The 14,733-nt window shown below is 48.9% G+C and overlaps 1 protein-coding gene across 4 annotated transcripts in view; it reads left to right on the forward strand.

The window, feature by feature from the left end:
• Positions 1–2,413: 2,413 nt before the first annotated feature.
• Positions 2,414–14,733, forward strand: part of SMOC1 (SPARC related modular calcium binding 1) — a 158,748-nt gene continuing 146,428 nt past the window's right edge. For 2 of the 4 annotated variants that reach the window (XM_043556462.1, XM_043556463.1), the window contains exon 1: positions 2,414–2,783. In XM_043556462.1, coding sequence (XP_043412397.1) covers positions 2,685–2,783 — 99 coding nt within the window. In that variant the 5' untranslated portion in view covers positions 2,414–2,684. The remainder of the gene's footprint in view (positions 2,784–14,733) is intronic. The other 2 variants (XM_043556461.1, XM_043556460.1) reach the window with 2 other exon arrangements.

A 14,733-nucleotide genomic window follows, 5' to 3' on the forward strand; every position in this document is an offset into this window, starting at 1 on the left:
TAGGCTTTCTGGCTGGAAAGCAGCATGTGGTGTTATGGATGAAAAGGACGATTGCAATGCCTTTTCCCTGGGTGCATTGTGCTGCCAGATACTGGGGGCCATTGCAGGCGTATTTACTTACTCCAACAGATTTCTCAATAATTCCAGCAACGGAAAGAAGTCGACCAGCTCGATGGTGCGCACAAGGCCAGGTGGTAGAGTCAGAACAAACCTGTCGGGCCGCTGAGCCCAAAGATAACATTTCCACCCTGCCGACCCCTGCTAGGCAAATACATGGGGCACGCGGAAATTGATATAAGGGCTGCATGAGGCACAGCAGTACTGGACAAATGTCACAAGTCCAGCTGGGGCCAATCCCCAGGATGCCAGGTCACAGAGGCTGTTTCCAGGCTCTTCCCCAGAAGCTCAGCGAAGCTCGCAAGTGTCAGGTCCTTTGCAGATCGCTCAAGAAATTCCCAGTGTGCACACAGGGAACACCGAGCCCTATGGCATTTGAGACTGGACACTGTAGTCACCACATGACAGAGACAGGATTAGAATCTGAACACCTGGCCTTGAATCGTGGATGGAATTTAGCAGCCCAATGAGGGAAGAAAGTCACAATCTCATGGCGTATCAATTTGCTCACCTGTAAAGTTGGATCTATCTCACAGGATCATTCTGAGGATAAAGTGAGATGAGGCATTTGTCTTGCCCTCTTTTTACGCTAGATGTGCTATTTCTCACTTAACCATATCCTTAGATCCTGACAACTCATGAAGTAGGGACTATTTTCATTCCCATTTTACAGAGGGGAAGACTGCACCCCAGACAAGGAAACTGACTTGTGCAAGGTTATGCCACTAGGTGGCAGACCCAGGATTTGAACCCATCCTGTCGGAAAGCCTGTCTGACCACTGTGTTATTTCTCAGCAGAGGAAGACAGGCAATTCTCTTAGAGATGCTCTTCACTTTTGTTTGGAGAACCACGAGCACTCTGTTACAGTTCCAGCATCCAGTCTGGGCTGTTTTATCTGAGGGCACTGGGGAGAGTGTAAGTCTATTAAGTAGGGAGTGGTATATTCAGGTTTGCTCTTTGGAAGGATGCAGGGTGGAGGCTGGATGGGGGCAGGCAAGGGGAATGGGCAAAACTGAACGCAGGAGCTGGACGGGAAGCATGTTCACACATCCCGGGAGAGAAGGTGTAAGGGAGCAGAGCTGACTCTTGTTAGGACCTCTAGGCGCAGACAGGGAGGAGGAATTAAGCTCTGGTGGCGCCGCTTCCCGTCTGGTTAGAGAAAAGTTTCCCTCCTCGTGAACAGAGTGGTCTATACCAATGGAAGTAAACACTAAGGGTTGTAGTCCACACAAAAAGAGAAACCGGGGTTCTCTTGGGTTGAGGGTAGTGGATCATCAGGCTCCATTCGAGGAGCTGGTGTGAAGCAGCTGGGACTGTTCCCAAGATGGCCCTTTGGGGACCACCCTGGGGAGAGCCCTCCAACATCCGCTGGACCCAGTGTTGTGCTACTATCTCCAAGTGGGCTGGGCACCCAGGAGAGGTCTCCTCTCCCCACTCTGACCCAGCCGTGGGGTCTTTGCACCCACAGACCCCTCCCCGTCAATACTTTTTTCTTCTGCTCCCCCACGGAAGAGCCCTCCTCTGACTTCCTCCTTCAGGACTCCTAGGCCACAGAGTGGCTGCCCCTTGGCCCTCCAGTCCAAGGCGGGGAGCCAGGAGGCCTGGAGCCACCACAGGGCCACAGGTGGGCATTACCCCATACCCACTGGGGCCCTCCCCAGCGGGCAGACGCCTAGGACCCACTTCACCTAATATCCTCGACACTTCTCTGGGGGAAAATGCTGTAGGACTTGGAGTGTCACCCCCTCGAAGCTTCTCTGAAACAAATGAATGCACCCATTCCCCACTCCCAACGCAAGTCACAGCCTGGCCTGCGTGGGCCACCTTCTCGGTTGTTCTTGGTGTTGATGCGGCGGGGAAGCAGATTTCTCAGCTCCTCTGCGCCCTGGTATCCTCATCAGAAAAAGGGGGCTAGGAATATTTTTCCTGCTTATTTTACAGGCCTGTTGTGACAACTCGTGGGCTTATGATGAAAACTACACGTGCTTAAGGCATGATTTTTAGCCGGGTGGGCATTCTGGGAGTTGGGGCTGCCGGAGCTCTCCGAGGGTGCCTCAGACAGAAGGGCCGAGAGAAAGTTCCTCTCCCTCCCAGCCTCTCCGGGAGCCGACTCTGGCACGGCAAGCGGGTGTCGCTCCTCAGTGGGGTTGACCGCAAGCCGCCCCTTTTCCCGCTCTCTCATTGGCTTTCACCTGCCAAAGGGACGGCTGCTACGGGCCCCTGGGCCCGTCAATCAGGGCCGCCGGGCTCCGCCCCGCCCCTCCCGGGGGTTTATAACGGGAATTCCCATGGCCCGCGCTCTGGCGTCCAACCTGCTGCCGCCGCGGCCCGGCCGAGCCGAGCGAGCGAGCGAGCGCTGCGCGCAGGGCACACGCTCGCGCTCCAGCTCCCCTCCCGGGCGGTTCATGACCGCGCGCTCTGAGCGCAGCCCCGCCAGCCCCGCCGCCCCGCCGCCCGCCGCCGCGAGGGCCCCCGAGGGAAGGAAGGCAGGAAGGCAGGCGCGGCCGTGCGCCCCGCGGAGCCCGCGCCCCCCGCCCGCAGCCGGCTGCCCGGCCCGGCTGGCACCATGCTGCCCGCGCGTTGCGCCCGTCTGCTCACGCCCCACTTGCTGCTCGTGTTGGTGCAGCTGTCCCCGGCTCGCGGCCACCGCACCACGGGCCCCAGGGTAAGTGCGCCCCCGGCCGCGCGCCCACCTGCGGAGGGAGACTGAGGTCTCCGGCCCACAACCCTCGGAGCTGGGGGAGGGGGGAGGAGGTATCGCCCCCGCCCCCCCCTCCCCCGCACCTACCACCTAGTCATCGCGGGCTTCTGGGCGAAGTTGCTGAAATAAAAATTTCTCCCGTTCTCCCCCACCCCCATCCTTTCTTGCAGCGCCGACTCTGCCTCCCGCCTCCCCCCGAACTGTCACTGGTGGGTTTTCTTTCCCGGTCTCTTCTCCCAGGGCATTTTGCTCCGAGCGGGTGCCTCCTGCGTCCGAAAGAGGCTCGCTCTCCGCCCCAGTCGGCTGCCCTGTGGTCTCACGCTGCGCCCGGTCCGGGTCCCAGAGCGCTGGCGTTCTTGGCAGGCGGCGGGGGGGGGGGGCAGCTCTGCCTGCAGAGTTTTAGGTTACCCGAGAGCCACACAAGGACCTTGTGTTGTTGTTGTTTTAAAAAGCGATCGCTGCTCGTAAAACCCACAGCAGATAATTTTAATGTTCCCTCCTGCTGGGCACAGCCCGGGAGGAGGGGTGGAGGCGCGGGGGTGGGGGGGCGGCTGTGGAGAGGAGCCGCGCAGTGTTCGAGAGTCTCTTCCCCTGGCTGCGAGGCTGGGAGGTGAACTACTTGTTGAACCTTGGTCTGACTGGAGTCTCTGAACGATACGAAACGTGCCAATTCTGTGCACAGGACAGGCTGCCCAGGGCATTGTAGAATCTCCTGGAACTGACCGCATTGTGTTCATTGCTGGCCTCGATTATTGCCCCCCTCTCCCCCCAGTTGGTCTAATGATGGATTCCGTTGCCTTAAAAAATGTACTATTAAACCCGGCGGCTCATTTGATCAAACTTAATCCAGGCGATCTCTGGCCAAAAAGCAGTGTATGTCAGGGCGGTCTCTCAGGATAGCTGCTTGCCTCCACGGGTAGCCTGAGTGTCCGTGTGCAAGTAGCCGGGATCTTTGTGAAAACAAGTTTGGCTCCTTGACCAGCGCGTGCTTTCCTGGATATCTCCGGGCCTAGCCCTCTTCCCACCTGTTCAGATTGCAGGTTCTTTATTCGTAACTCTTGCTGTATGAGAATCATCTTTATAGCTGTCGTGTGTGGAGGAAAAAAAGCCTTGCAAAGGTTGACAAGCTTTAATGACTGCCCAGATGCTGGCTTGCTGAGGTGGGGAGCCCAGCTATCACTGTGAGATCAGATTTGCAGCCACTTAGGAAAGAAAAGTGTTTGTCCCCGTGTTGGGCCGGCCCTTGCTTTTATGACCAGATGTGCAACAGCAGCAGTTAAGGTGCGGCAGATTAGATCCAGGGCGTGTCATAAATCCTCGACAGCAGGCATTCCCGAAGCTGGGGCAAGTAAGGGCTCCGGGAGGGACTTTTATGGATGCAGATGAGGATGCCTTTTAAATGGAGCTGCTTGGTTTGATATTAGGGCTCGCAGCTCTTAAACTCCGAGGTCAGGAGAGTCACAGCGTTCCCTCCAATAATTAGGAACAGTCAAGACAGAGACGCAGAGCAGAGCGCCCCGACTGAAATCTGGATGCCCGCCCACATGAGAGGCCCGGAGACAAATGGTGGGGGGCTGGTTTGCTGCTGGGCATGTCTAGCATCTCAAGCCATATGGCTTTCCTTCTAGAACTGCCTTCTGAAATTGGAGGAAGCAACTTTTAGGGGAAAGCTAGGGACTTCAGGGGAAAATAGGGACATTGGTTAGGTTTCCCTCCAGCTTCTTTAGTTTAAGAATTTGATAGGCGTGATGAAACAAAGCAAGAACTGTAAATAGGCTTATGTGTATCCCAGCTGCATTCTCTCTCTCTCTCTCTCTCTCTCTCTCTCTCTCTCTCTGTCTCTCTCTCTCTCTCTCACACACACACACACACACACACACACACACACACACACACACGTTTAGAAAGTACCAAGGGGAAGCTGTTGTTTTGATCGTGTGGTTACTTGGGTGCATTTATGGGCAACAATAAGAGCTGTCATTTAGGAACGCTGGGGCTGGCACCTTCCATGATGGCTTACGCTTATAAGAACAAGAAGGTGAGTCTTTTTAGTGCCCTTTTTGCAAGTGAGTCTCGGGGAAGCTCAATGGCTGCCTTGAAACACTCGTGGTGCATATGTAGTTCTGGAAACCAAATCCCAGTTTTTTATGGATTTACAGGTGGCGTGCTTTCCCTGCCACGGAGCAGCTGCAGGGAGTGCTCAGGGAGTGCTCTCCTGCTCGTGGTGCCCTTCCTATTAGAGGAGGAGATGGCTCAGTGAGACAACACTGAGCCCAGAGGCAGCAGCGGAGTCTGTAAGAACATGCTGATAGCATTTCTTGGTGTCCGAATCGCTAAAGGGTGATGTCTTTGAGTTTCAACCTAGCCCCAAAGTCGCCAGCTCCCCTCTGTGGCTTCTCGGTGGCCTGAGAGGTGTGGCTCTGGTTGCCAGTGGCAGTATCACAGGAGGAGCAGAAACATCTGGCTTGTTGCAGTATTCCCTTGGGCACCCCTGGGTCTCTTCTGTTAATCTTTTGAGTGACAGAGGCTTAAGGATTGGCATCTTTTCCAGCTGGCTTTCTAGGAAACCGAGAGCATGCCCTTTGGGTTTAACTTTATCTGGCTCACTAATTGAGCTCCCTCGAGGCCTAGACCCCGATCCTTGTTCCCTTATGTGCTTCCTGCCTTCATAAAATTCCTGACATTTGTTTGACTCTGGAAACCGACAGCTATCAAGTATCAGATTGGAGGCTATTATGTAGGAAGCACCTGATTTTTTGGTCTCTGACTTCTGAGCAACCCCTTGGCTACCTGGGACGCTGGTCAGGATCCTTTTAATTACCAAGGAGGCAGCCATTTCTTTAATCCTGTACAATTTACTGAAAATGTTTCAGGGCAGGATGGGATGGGGGAGGGGCTCTCCCAGGCTGAGAGAGTCTGGCTGATGGTCAGGCCAAGTCAACTGCCTGTCTTTGTCTAAGCCTCTGTCTGCCCTGGAAGACCAGGAGCTGGGTGAGGGCGGGAACTGGGCCCATCTTCTCTGCCGGTGCATCCCCAGAGCTCAGCACAGGGCCAAGTGCCTGGTGGGGATGGACTCTGGTGGTGTTGATGGAAAAAACAAATACATTCAGATAGTGCATGTTTAACAGCATTCCACGGGTTCCACTTTCTTAGCGCTTAGCATGACCGGAGGCAGGAAGTAGATTTAAGAAGTTTGAAAATAGGAAACAAAATGGGAAGGTCAAGAAGCCTGAGCAAGGAATTTGATTTCTTAGTTGTTTTACGTATATTATTTGTTCTCTCTGCCCTCGCTGGCTTGTTTTGACCTTCAAAACCTGACTCCTGCGTGACTCTTCAGGCACTTTACCGCAGACCACCTTTTGGTGAGAATTGGTCACTCTTCCCTTCGACCGACTCCTGTATCTGGTTCACTTGGGTGAACCAACTTTTGCCTTGCTCTCATTGAAACCTGAAATTGGTTACTTCACAAATGATTTCCCCCCATTTGTAGGCTTTTGTGCTTTGTTTAAAAATTAGTAAGTGTGGTGGATATGGGAGGTTTGGGGGAGGAGAGACTGAGCAAACAAACTTGGATGGGGGACAGGCTTTGGCTGCACCCTCATTCTCTTTTCTATCTTGCATTTGCCAAATGTGAAGCAGCTTCTAGACCATTCCCTTCCATTTGACTAGTCTGTCTCGGTGTCTGGACCGGGGTGGGTCCTTGTGTCTGTGTAGACACCCTTCTTATTACTTGTGTGCCTGACAGGAACCTTTCCTTCCCACCTGGAGGATTTATCCAAGATGCTACTCATGTGGTAGGCAAAGAACATGACAGAAACATTTTGATAGAGCTGACATGGGAAATTTAAAGAAACCAAATTGAGAAGGACAGGAAGAGGAAATAATGATCTTAGAAACTATAGGAAATGTTATCAAGTGGAAAGCATTTTGATATTATCTCATTATCTCCCAGGGTTGAAATTCCCATTTCTTAGGGCCCAGCAATTCCACTCCTAGGTACATATGCCCAAGAGAAACTCGTGTCCAGAAGGGGACATTTGCAACCTTCTTCATAACGCTATAAGCCTGGAAAAAGCCCAGATGCCCGTGAGTTGGAGGACAGGTGAACTGATGCCCGCACACAGTGGAGAATTACGCTAAGGCAAAACAAATGCGCAACAGTGACGTACAAAACTATGGACGAACCTTGGGAATATGACATGAATGTAAAATATACCAAAAGATGGAACATGTTATGTTTCGTAAGCTCAAAAAGAGCTAAAATTCAAGGGAAAAAAATCTCTTAGAATACTTAGAGCTACAATACTGCTCTATGAAAAGAAAAGCAAGGCAATGCTGGACATGGGGCTCCGGGTGAAGTTAGGGGGAGCAAGGGGTTGGAAACCGTATGGCCGGGGAAACCACGCAGTGAGTGTAAGTTAGTGTCAGTAGGCTACCTTTAGGGGGAGGGAAGGATGGGTTTGAAGGTATTTGTCCATTAGTAAAGAGGAGTGGCTGATTAAATGAAAGACGAAAAGTGGTCCCTGTGTAGACCAGTGCTGAGTGTCATGAACCAAACTTTATGATTCATTCAATTCTTGGCACCTGTGATCAGACAAACAAAAAGTTCCCAGACTAGGAACTCCTATCTTGCCTCCTTCTGTTCCACCACACCCCCCCCCCCCCGCCCCCATCACTCCAGATGTGCATGCCCCTACCTAAAATACCACACTGGGGAGTGATTATTGGCTTTCGTTTCAATTTTTGGCTGGTTAGACCCAGAGCAGGCCCAGGCCCTGGCATCAACATCTCCATCAGCTGGCCAAAGGGCTCATTTGTAAGGCTGAGTCGGCAGTGGGCAGTCTTTCCTCTCCCTTGCTCAGGGGGGATCACCCCTGTACATCTTAAGTCCTCAGCCCCACAGAGGAGAAAACTTCACTAGCTGATTCTTGGGTCAGAAGCCTTACTTGCCAGTGGGGGGGCTGGGGAGGTGTGTTTCTGGTTTGATGCCTGTCTGCATTCTGGCCTCCTCCCTCACCCCCCTGGCAGAGGCTGGGGGAGGGGGGGCATGGCCCTGCTTAGCAGGTACAGGGCACCCTTTCTCTCCCGACCACATAGAGATCTATTGTTTAAGCAGCCAAGTTCCTGGCATTGCTGGCGGGGTGTGGGGGGGGTGGTGGTTGTTGGAGGGGAGGGAATGTCCGTGTGGAGTCTCCCTCCTTCCTCGTTTGTCACTGCGGGGCTGTTTGGGAGAGGACAAGGGTTGAGTTGCGGATGAGAAATCGATCAGAGCTGCTTGCGAGGCCTGCCAAACAGGGTTAGCATTGTACATACATGCTCTGCACGCATCCAGAGTCGCTGAGGGGATAGGAAAATCGGATCTCCAAGAACACTCCCAACAGCCCCATAAAGACCCCAAAGCAACATAGGTCATTATGGCAATTAATTGGATTTCCCTTTGCATCTGACATCATTCTAAACTCAATTGCTAGATCACAAAATAATCTTACCTTTGGCAGAAATCTAAGCTTGTTAGGTGTGGAGCCCTTCGTACTTTCCAGATGTAGATTTCAGCCTCCTTTTTTTGGGAACCAGAATGGGGCAGCCTCTGCGGAACAGGAAAGGCCCCTGGGGCGGGGGTGGGGGGGGTGGGGGGGGGGAAGCTGGAGCTTCGGTACAGCCCCTTCCCTGATTGGGGAGGACAGTACTGAATGAGGTTGGGGGGGTTGGGCAGGCAATGTGTCAGGTGCTTTGTAACCTGACAAATACACCACACATGTGAGCGGCTCTGTCCCTCCTTAAAAACCATTTCACAGGGCAGCGTGGATCTGATTCAGAAAAGGGCTGAGTGTTCTTTTTTTTTTTTTTTCAAGTATTGACAGTGGAGAAAAACTGGACCTACTTCCCAGAATAGTTTATTTTTAGGACCAGATAAGCATCTCTAGGACAGTGCTGGGAGTTTTAAGTAGGTTTGTGGATGTTTATTGTGTATCTGTTCTTGAAGAAGTCTGCAGAGCTTCTGGGGAGAGGGCACAAAATAAGATAGATAGTAAGTCGAGGGGTGAGGTGGAGAGTGTTGTGGCAGCCCACGAATCATTCCCTCAGGGGACAGTGCCACTGACCAGCTCGGACACAAGGACTTCCCACTGTCAGCAGCCCTGCCCAGTAGACCTTTTTGCCAGGATGGTAATGTTCTGTATCCACACTGTCCAATATTAGGCACATGTGGCTGTTGAAGTTTTAAATTTTTTTTTTTTAACATTTATTTATTCTTGAGACGGAGACACAGAGCACGAGCGGGGGAGGGACAGAGAGAGAGGGAGACATAGAATCAGAAGCAGGCTCCAGGCTCTGAGCCATCAGCCCAGAGCCCGACGCGGGGCGCCAACCCACGGACCGCAAGATTGTGACCTGAGCTGAAGTCAGACGCTTAATGTTCTGTATCCACACTGTCCAATATTAGACACATGTGGCTGTTGAAGTTTTAAATTTTTTTTTTAACGTTTATTTATTTTTGAGACAGAGAGACAGAGCATGAATGCGGGAGGGACAGAGAGAGGGAGACACAGAATCGGAAGCAGGCTCCAGGCTCTGGGCTGTCAGCACAGAGCCCGACACGGGGTGTGAACCCACGGACCGCAAGATCGTGACCTGAGCTGAAGTTGGACGCTTAACCGACTGAGCCACCCAGGCGCCCCTGTTGAAGTTTTAAATGTGGTTAGCACAACTGAGGAACTGAACTTTTAATTAACTTGGTATCAGTTAATTTAAATTTTAATGTTCCTAGCCACAGATGGCTAGTGACTATCCCGCAGGAAGCGTATCGGTCTCTAGCCATCGTGCCCAGCCTCGCGTCCTGCTGGATACTACCACGTGTCCCAAAGTGCGGCCTCACCGAGCTCCATTGCATTTCCTAACCTTTCCTTTCCTTCCCATCTCTGTCTGTCAAAATTCTGCCTGTCATTTGAAAGGCTCAAAGGGCTCCACACAGCCCTCCCAGGCTGGCCCCAAGCAGAGTTCTGTATGCACCCTGCACTTTGCTTTCCCCAGGGGCAGTGCATGTCCCCATCTGCCTTGTGTTGCAGCCGGCCACATGCAGGAAGGTGGTGCGGCAGCCTCAGGGCGGGCTTTGAAGGTAGACAGACCCAAGTTTGACTCTGACTCTGCCACTGTGATCCCGAGCTAGTAATTTAACTTCCTGGGTCCTCAGTTTCCTGATTTGTCCTGTGGAGGCCATAGCATCTATGTCCAGGGTGGCAGGGAGGATGCTAGTGGGATGTCACAAATACCACAGACGTTGGCTTAAGTAACACTCATTTCTGGAGCTCGGAAGTCTGACGTGGGCCTCAATGGGCTAAAAAAGCAGCAGAGCTGAGTTCTTTCTGGAGGCTGTAGGGGAGAGAATTCATTTTATTGCCTTTTCCAGCTTCTGGAAAGTGCCTGCATTCCTTGGCTCATAGCCCCTTCTATCTTCAAATCCGGCAATAGATGACCAAGTCTTTTCCATGCTTCCATTTCTCTGGTTGTGACTCTTCTGCTTCCCTCCTCCCCACCCAAGTACTCTTACAATTGATTGCACTGGGTCCCTGGTGCAATCCAGAGTCCAGATGTTCTCCTTACCTTAAGGTTAGCTGAATAGCAATCTTGATTGCTCTTTGCCATGTAACATACCATTATTAAGCCTAGGACATGGGCATCTTTGGGGGGCCATTTTTCTGCTTACCACATTCATTAAGGGTCAAATATAGTGCCTGGCTTACACCAGGTGCTTGATAAACAGGGTCCCATTACAACGATCCACGTGTATTTGTTTCTTTCCTTTTAGAGTGGGAGTCTCTTAATGGTGGAGTTGTTTAATTTTCTTTATAGACTCCATCCTGCCCAAGAACACGTGCTTGGTAAATGTTCATTGAATAGTAGAATTTTCAATAAATGTAGATTGTTTCTTTCCCCGAAAAGATATATTGAACGGTAGAAAAAGTAAACTGCAAATCAGAATATTTGATCCTGTTTGTGCAAAAAAAAAAAAAAAAAAAAAAAAAGTTGGTTTGTGTATAAAAAAATCACATAAGGGGTGCCTGGGTGGCTCAGTCGGTTAAGCGTCCAACTTCAGCTCAGGTCACGATCTCGCGGTCCATGAGTTCGAGCCCCTCGTCGGGCTCTGGGCTGATGGCTCAGAGCCTGGAGCCTGCTTCAGATTCTGTGTCTCCCTCTCTCTCTGCCCCTCCCCCGTTCATGCTCTGTCTCTCTCTGTCTCAAAAATAAATAAATGTTAAAAACAAAAAATTAAAAAAAAAAATCACATAGATTGTAAGTCATGTGGCTCACGGTGACCATCATAGAGATGTTACATTTCTATGAGATGTGTTTTAGGAATTATTTAACTAGTTTTGTTTATAATGAGCATTTTTTAATCTTAGAGGACAATAATAAAGATGAAAACATGCGTGATTTTAAAAAAGTTCCAAACCTGTCTCAATGCAGCCCAAATCCCCTTGGATTCAGTATACATCTGACAGTCAGTCTGTGCTCATTTGGGGCTGATTTTCAGGTTTCGTAACTACTAAGACCAGGCCTCCTATTCATTTTCAGCAGGCTTTGAACTCAATCTTTTTTAAAGGAGAGTTTCCAATTAACCTTAGCAGGACATAGGTATAAAATGTACTTATTGCTGCTGGTGGGAATATAATTTGCACGATCACTTTGCAGCACTGACCTTTTAATTTTACTCTAATACATGCCCTAGAGAAATGTGCTTAAATATATACCAAGACCCATGTGTAAGGACGTTCCTAGCAGCATTGTTTGGCAACAATAAAAAAATTGGAAACCAGCTAAATGCCCTTCAACAGGAGACTAGAATTATGGTATATACAAGGGGTAGAATACTACACAGTACCAAAAATGGCTGATCTATACTCATTATTGTGGGTCGATTTCATCATCAAAATGTTGAGTGCAAAAAGGCAAAATGTACAAGAACACATGCATTATGCTATTTATATAAAGGACAAAGCATGCAAAAATGATACGTTGTTTAGGAGTGCATGCCTATGTAAAAAACGCATGAGAAAATTAAGGGCAATGATAACTTTGAAGCTAGGTTAGTGATTACTTAGGTGTGAGGCCAGGAGGGTGAGTGACACATTGGAGGGGACATGGAAGGCGCCCGTTGAATTGGTAATGTTTTCCTTTTTTTTAATTTTTTTAATTTTTTTTCAATCTTTATTTTGAGAGAGAGAGAGAGAGCACCAGAGTGCGAGTGGGGGAGGAACAGAGAGAGAGGGAGACACAGAATCCGAAGCAGGCTCCAAGCTCTGAGCTGTCAGCCCAGAGCCCAACGCAGGGCTCAAACTCACGAACCCATGAATGAGTTCATGGCCTGAGCCGAAGTTGGATGTTTAACTGGCTGAGCCACCCAGGTGCCCCAGTGTTTTCCATTTTTAAAGTAGGAGGGAAGTACATGGGTTTTTAAATTCTGTTTTGTATGCATTACATGATACATAATAACGTTTTCCAGAAAAGATAAAAATGTATTTGGATACATCACAACAAAGTTTTAAGAGCAAATAATAAAAGTGATGCTTCTCTAAGGGGTCCTCTGTTCCAGGGTGCTGATCACACTTTTCCTTTCCCCTGAAGAACATGTTCGGGGACATTGAACCAAGCATACAGCCTCCCCTGCCTCCTTGTGTTGCTGGCCACCTCCCTCCTGCCCTCCCGGGGCCCTGAGGCCACGCCTCCCCACAGCCCAGGGCCTGGTGCCTGTGTGGTTCCTTCTCCCTGCTGGTGCGTCCTACTGTTCTGCCTGTTGTCCTTGCTGTCCCTGGATGATTGGAAATGAGGTTGATCGTTTTCTCAAATTTACTGGTCATTAGCTTAGGGCTGCCAGAGTCGACAAATAAAAATACTAATATAGGATTACCTAAATTGTAAATTGCATAAATTTGAATAATGGAATTGAATAATATAATGTAAAATAATATAAATTATAGAAATTTGCATTCAGATAAATAACAAATAATGTTTTAGTGTAAGTATGGCCCAAATAAAAACTTATTATTTACCTGGAATTGTTTGTTTTTATTTAAAAAAATTTTTTTTTCAACGTTTATTTATTTTTGGGACAGAGAGAGACAGAGCATGAACGGGGGAGGGGCAGAGAGAGAGGGAGACACAGAATTGGAAACAGCCTCCAGGCTCCGAGCCATCAGCCCAGAGCCCGACGCGGGGCTCGAACTTACGGGCCGCGAGATCGTGACCTGGCTGAAGTCGGACGCTTAACCGACTGCGCCACCCAGGCGCCCCTGGAATTGTTTGTTTTTAAATGTTTATTTATTTTGAAAGAGAGAGAGAGAGCATACACATATGTGCACAAGGGGCAGAGAGAGAGGGAGAAAGAGAAAGGGAGAGAGAGAAAGAGAGAGAGAGAGAATTCCAAGCAAGCTCCATGCCAACACCACAGAACCTGATGTGGGACTTGAACTCACAAACCATGAGATCGTGACCTGAGCCGAAACCAAGAGTCAGATGCTTAACCGACTAAGCCACCCAGGTGCCCCTGGAATTGTTTGTCGTTCATCTGAAATTCAAATTTAATTGGGTATCTTGCATTGTATCTGGAAATCCTACATTAACTTCTTTTCTTTTGGGAATCATCTGTCCTGATCTTTTGCTCATTTTAAAAACAACAGTGGTAATTTTTTTCCCTGCCTCGCTGGCTGACTTGGAAGAGATTTTTTTGTTTGTTTTTTAATTCTAAGGATATTAATCTGTTTTTCTGTCATGTCTGGCAAATGCCTTTCATTGTGGTAAGACTGTGGTTTCAATCTACTAAATTTTACATCTTTATGGTTTCTATCATCTTTGGGATCAGGATGAGAAAGGTCTTCCCCTGCTAAGATTGTAGAAATTAAGGTGAATAAGTTTCTAAAGATGCACAAGCAGTGTGAAATCCATCACACTGGTCATCGATTTAATATTTGATAGGGCTTTATATAGTATTTTCTGTGAACTAAACTTCTCTATGTAACCCTATGGAAAGAGCACTCGTATTTCAGAAATTCCCTATAATATTTGGAAAGAAGATGTGTCACCTGAAAGTATTTTATCCAAGGTAATTACTTGGGGAAATTTATGTAAAAAGTGTTACTTTGGGTAAGCAGACTATCCTGGAAAAGACAGCAGGGTTTTGGCAAAGAATTTGGACTCTCCTTCATCTTTGGATTTGTTCCATTCATTTAAAAAGACTTTTCCTTATTATGAAGACTTTCAAATATACACAAAGAGGAGAGAGTAGTATAACGAATCCCATGGAATGTACACACGGATTCAATAACGCACGACTCCTGGCCAATCTCGTTTCTTCCACCCATCCCCCCAGGCTCCTGTTCAGATTATTTTGCAAGTCCAGACATTATATTTTTATCATCTGTAAATATTTTCAAATCTATCTGTAAAAGACAAAGATGTTAAAAGAAACCTACCCACAGTCCCGTATCACAACCAAAGAATACTAATTGCTTAATACAGGTATTTCCCATATTTGGACAGTGGCCATTCGGCCACTTTGCTTTTTTGAAAGACTTGCAGTGGTACCGGTTTTTGCTAACCGACAGAAATCCCAGGAGGATTTTTGTCCTCACAAAAAGAAGGCAAAAAGCAAAAGTAGCGTTTAGCGTTTGTTTTGCAGCCAACCCTTCTAGAGGCAGGGTGCAGTTCCTTCCCCGGGAACCACACTCAGCATCTCAGCATCAAGCCACCAGAGCTTTGAACTCTGTCTGTGAGCATCTTGCTTTATCTCAGTTTATTCTGTGCATCCGTTAGCACGATGTGTCCTAAGGTATCAGAAAAGCCTGAGAGGTTATTTTTTGGGTCTGGGAATGCTGAAGAACTTTTCCACATAAATTACTAGTAATTGCTTCTTCACTTTTTG

The sequence above is a fragment of the Prionailurus bengalensis genome, chromosome B3 (genome assembly GCF_016509475.1).
Source record: "Prionailurus bengalensis isolate Pbe53 chromosome B3, Fcat_Pben_1.1_paternal_pri, whole genome shotgun sequence".
NCBI classification, from domain to species: Eukaryota; Metazoa; Chordata; class Mammalia; order Carnivora; family Felidae; genus Prionailurus; species Prionailurus bengalensis.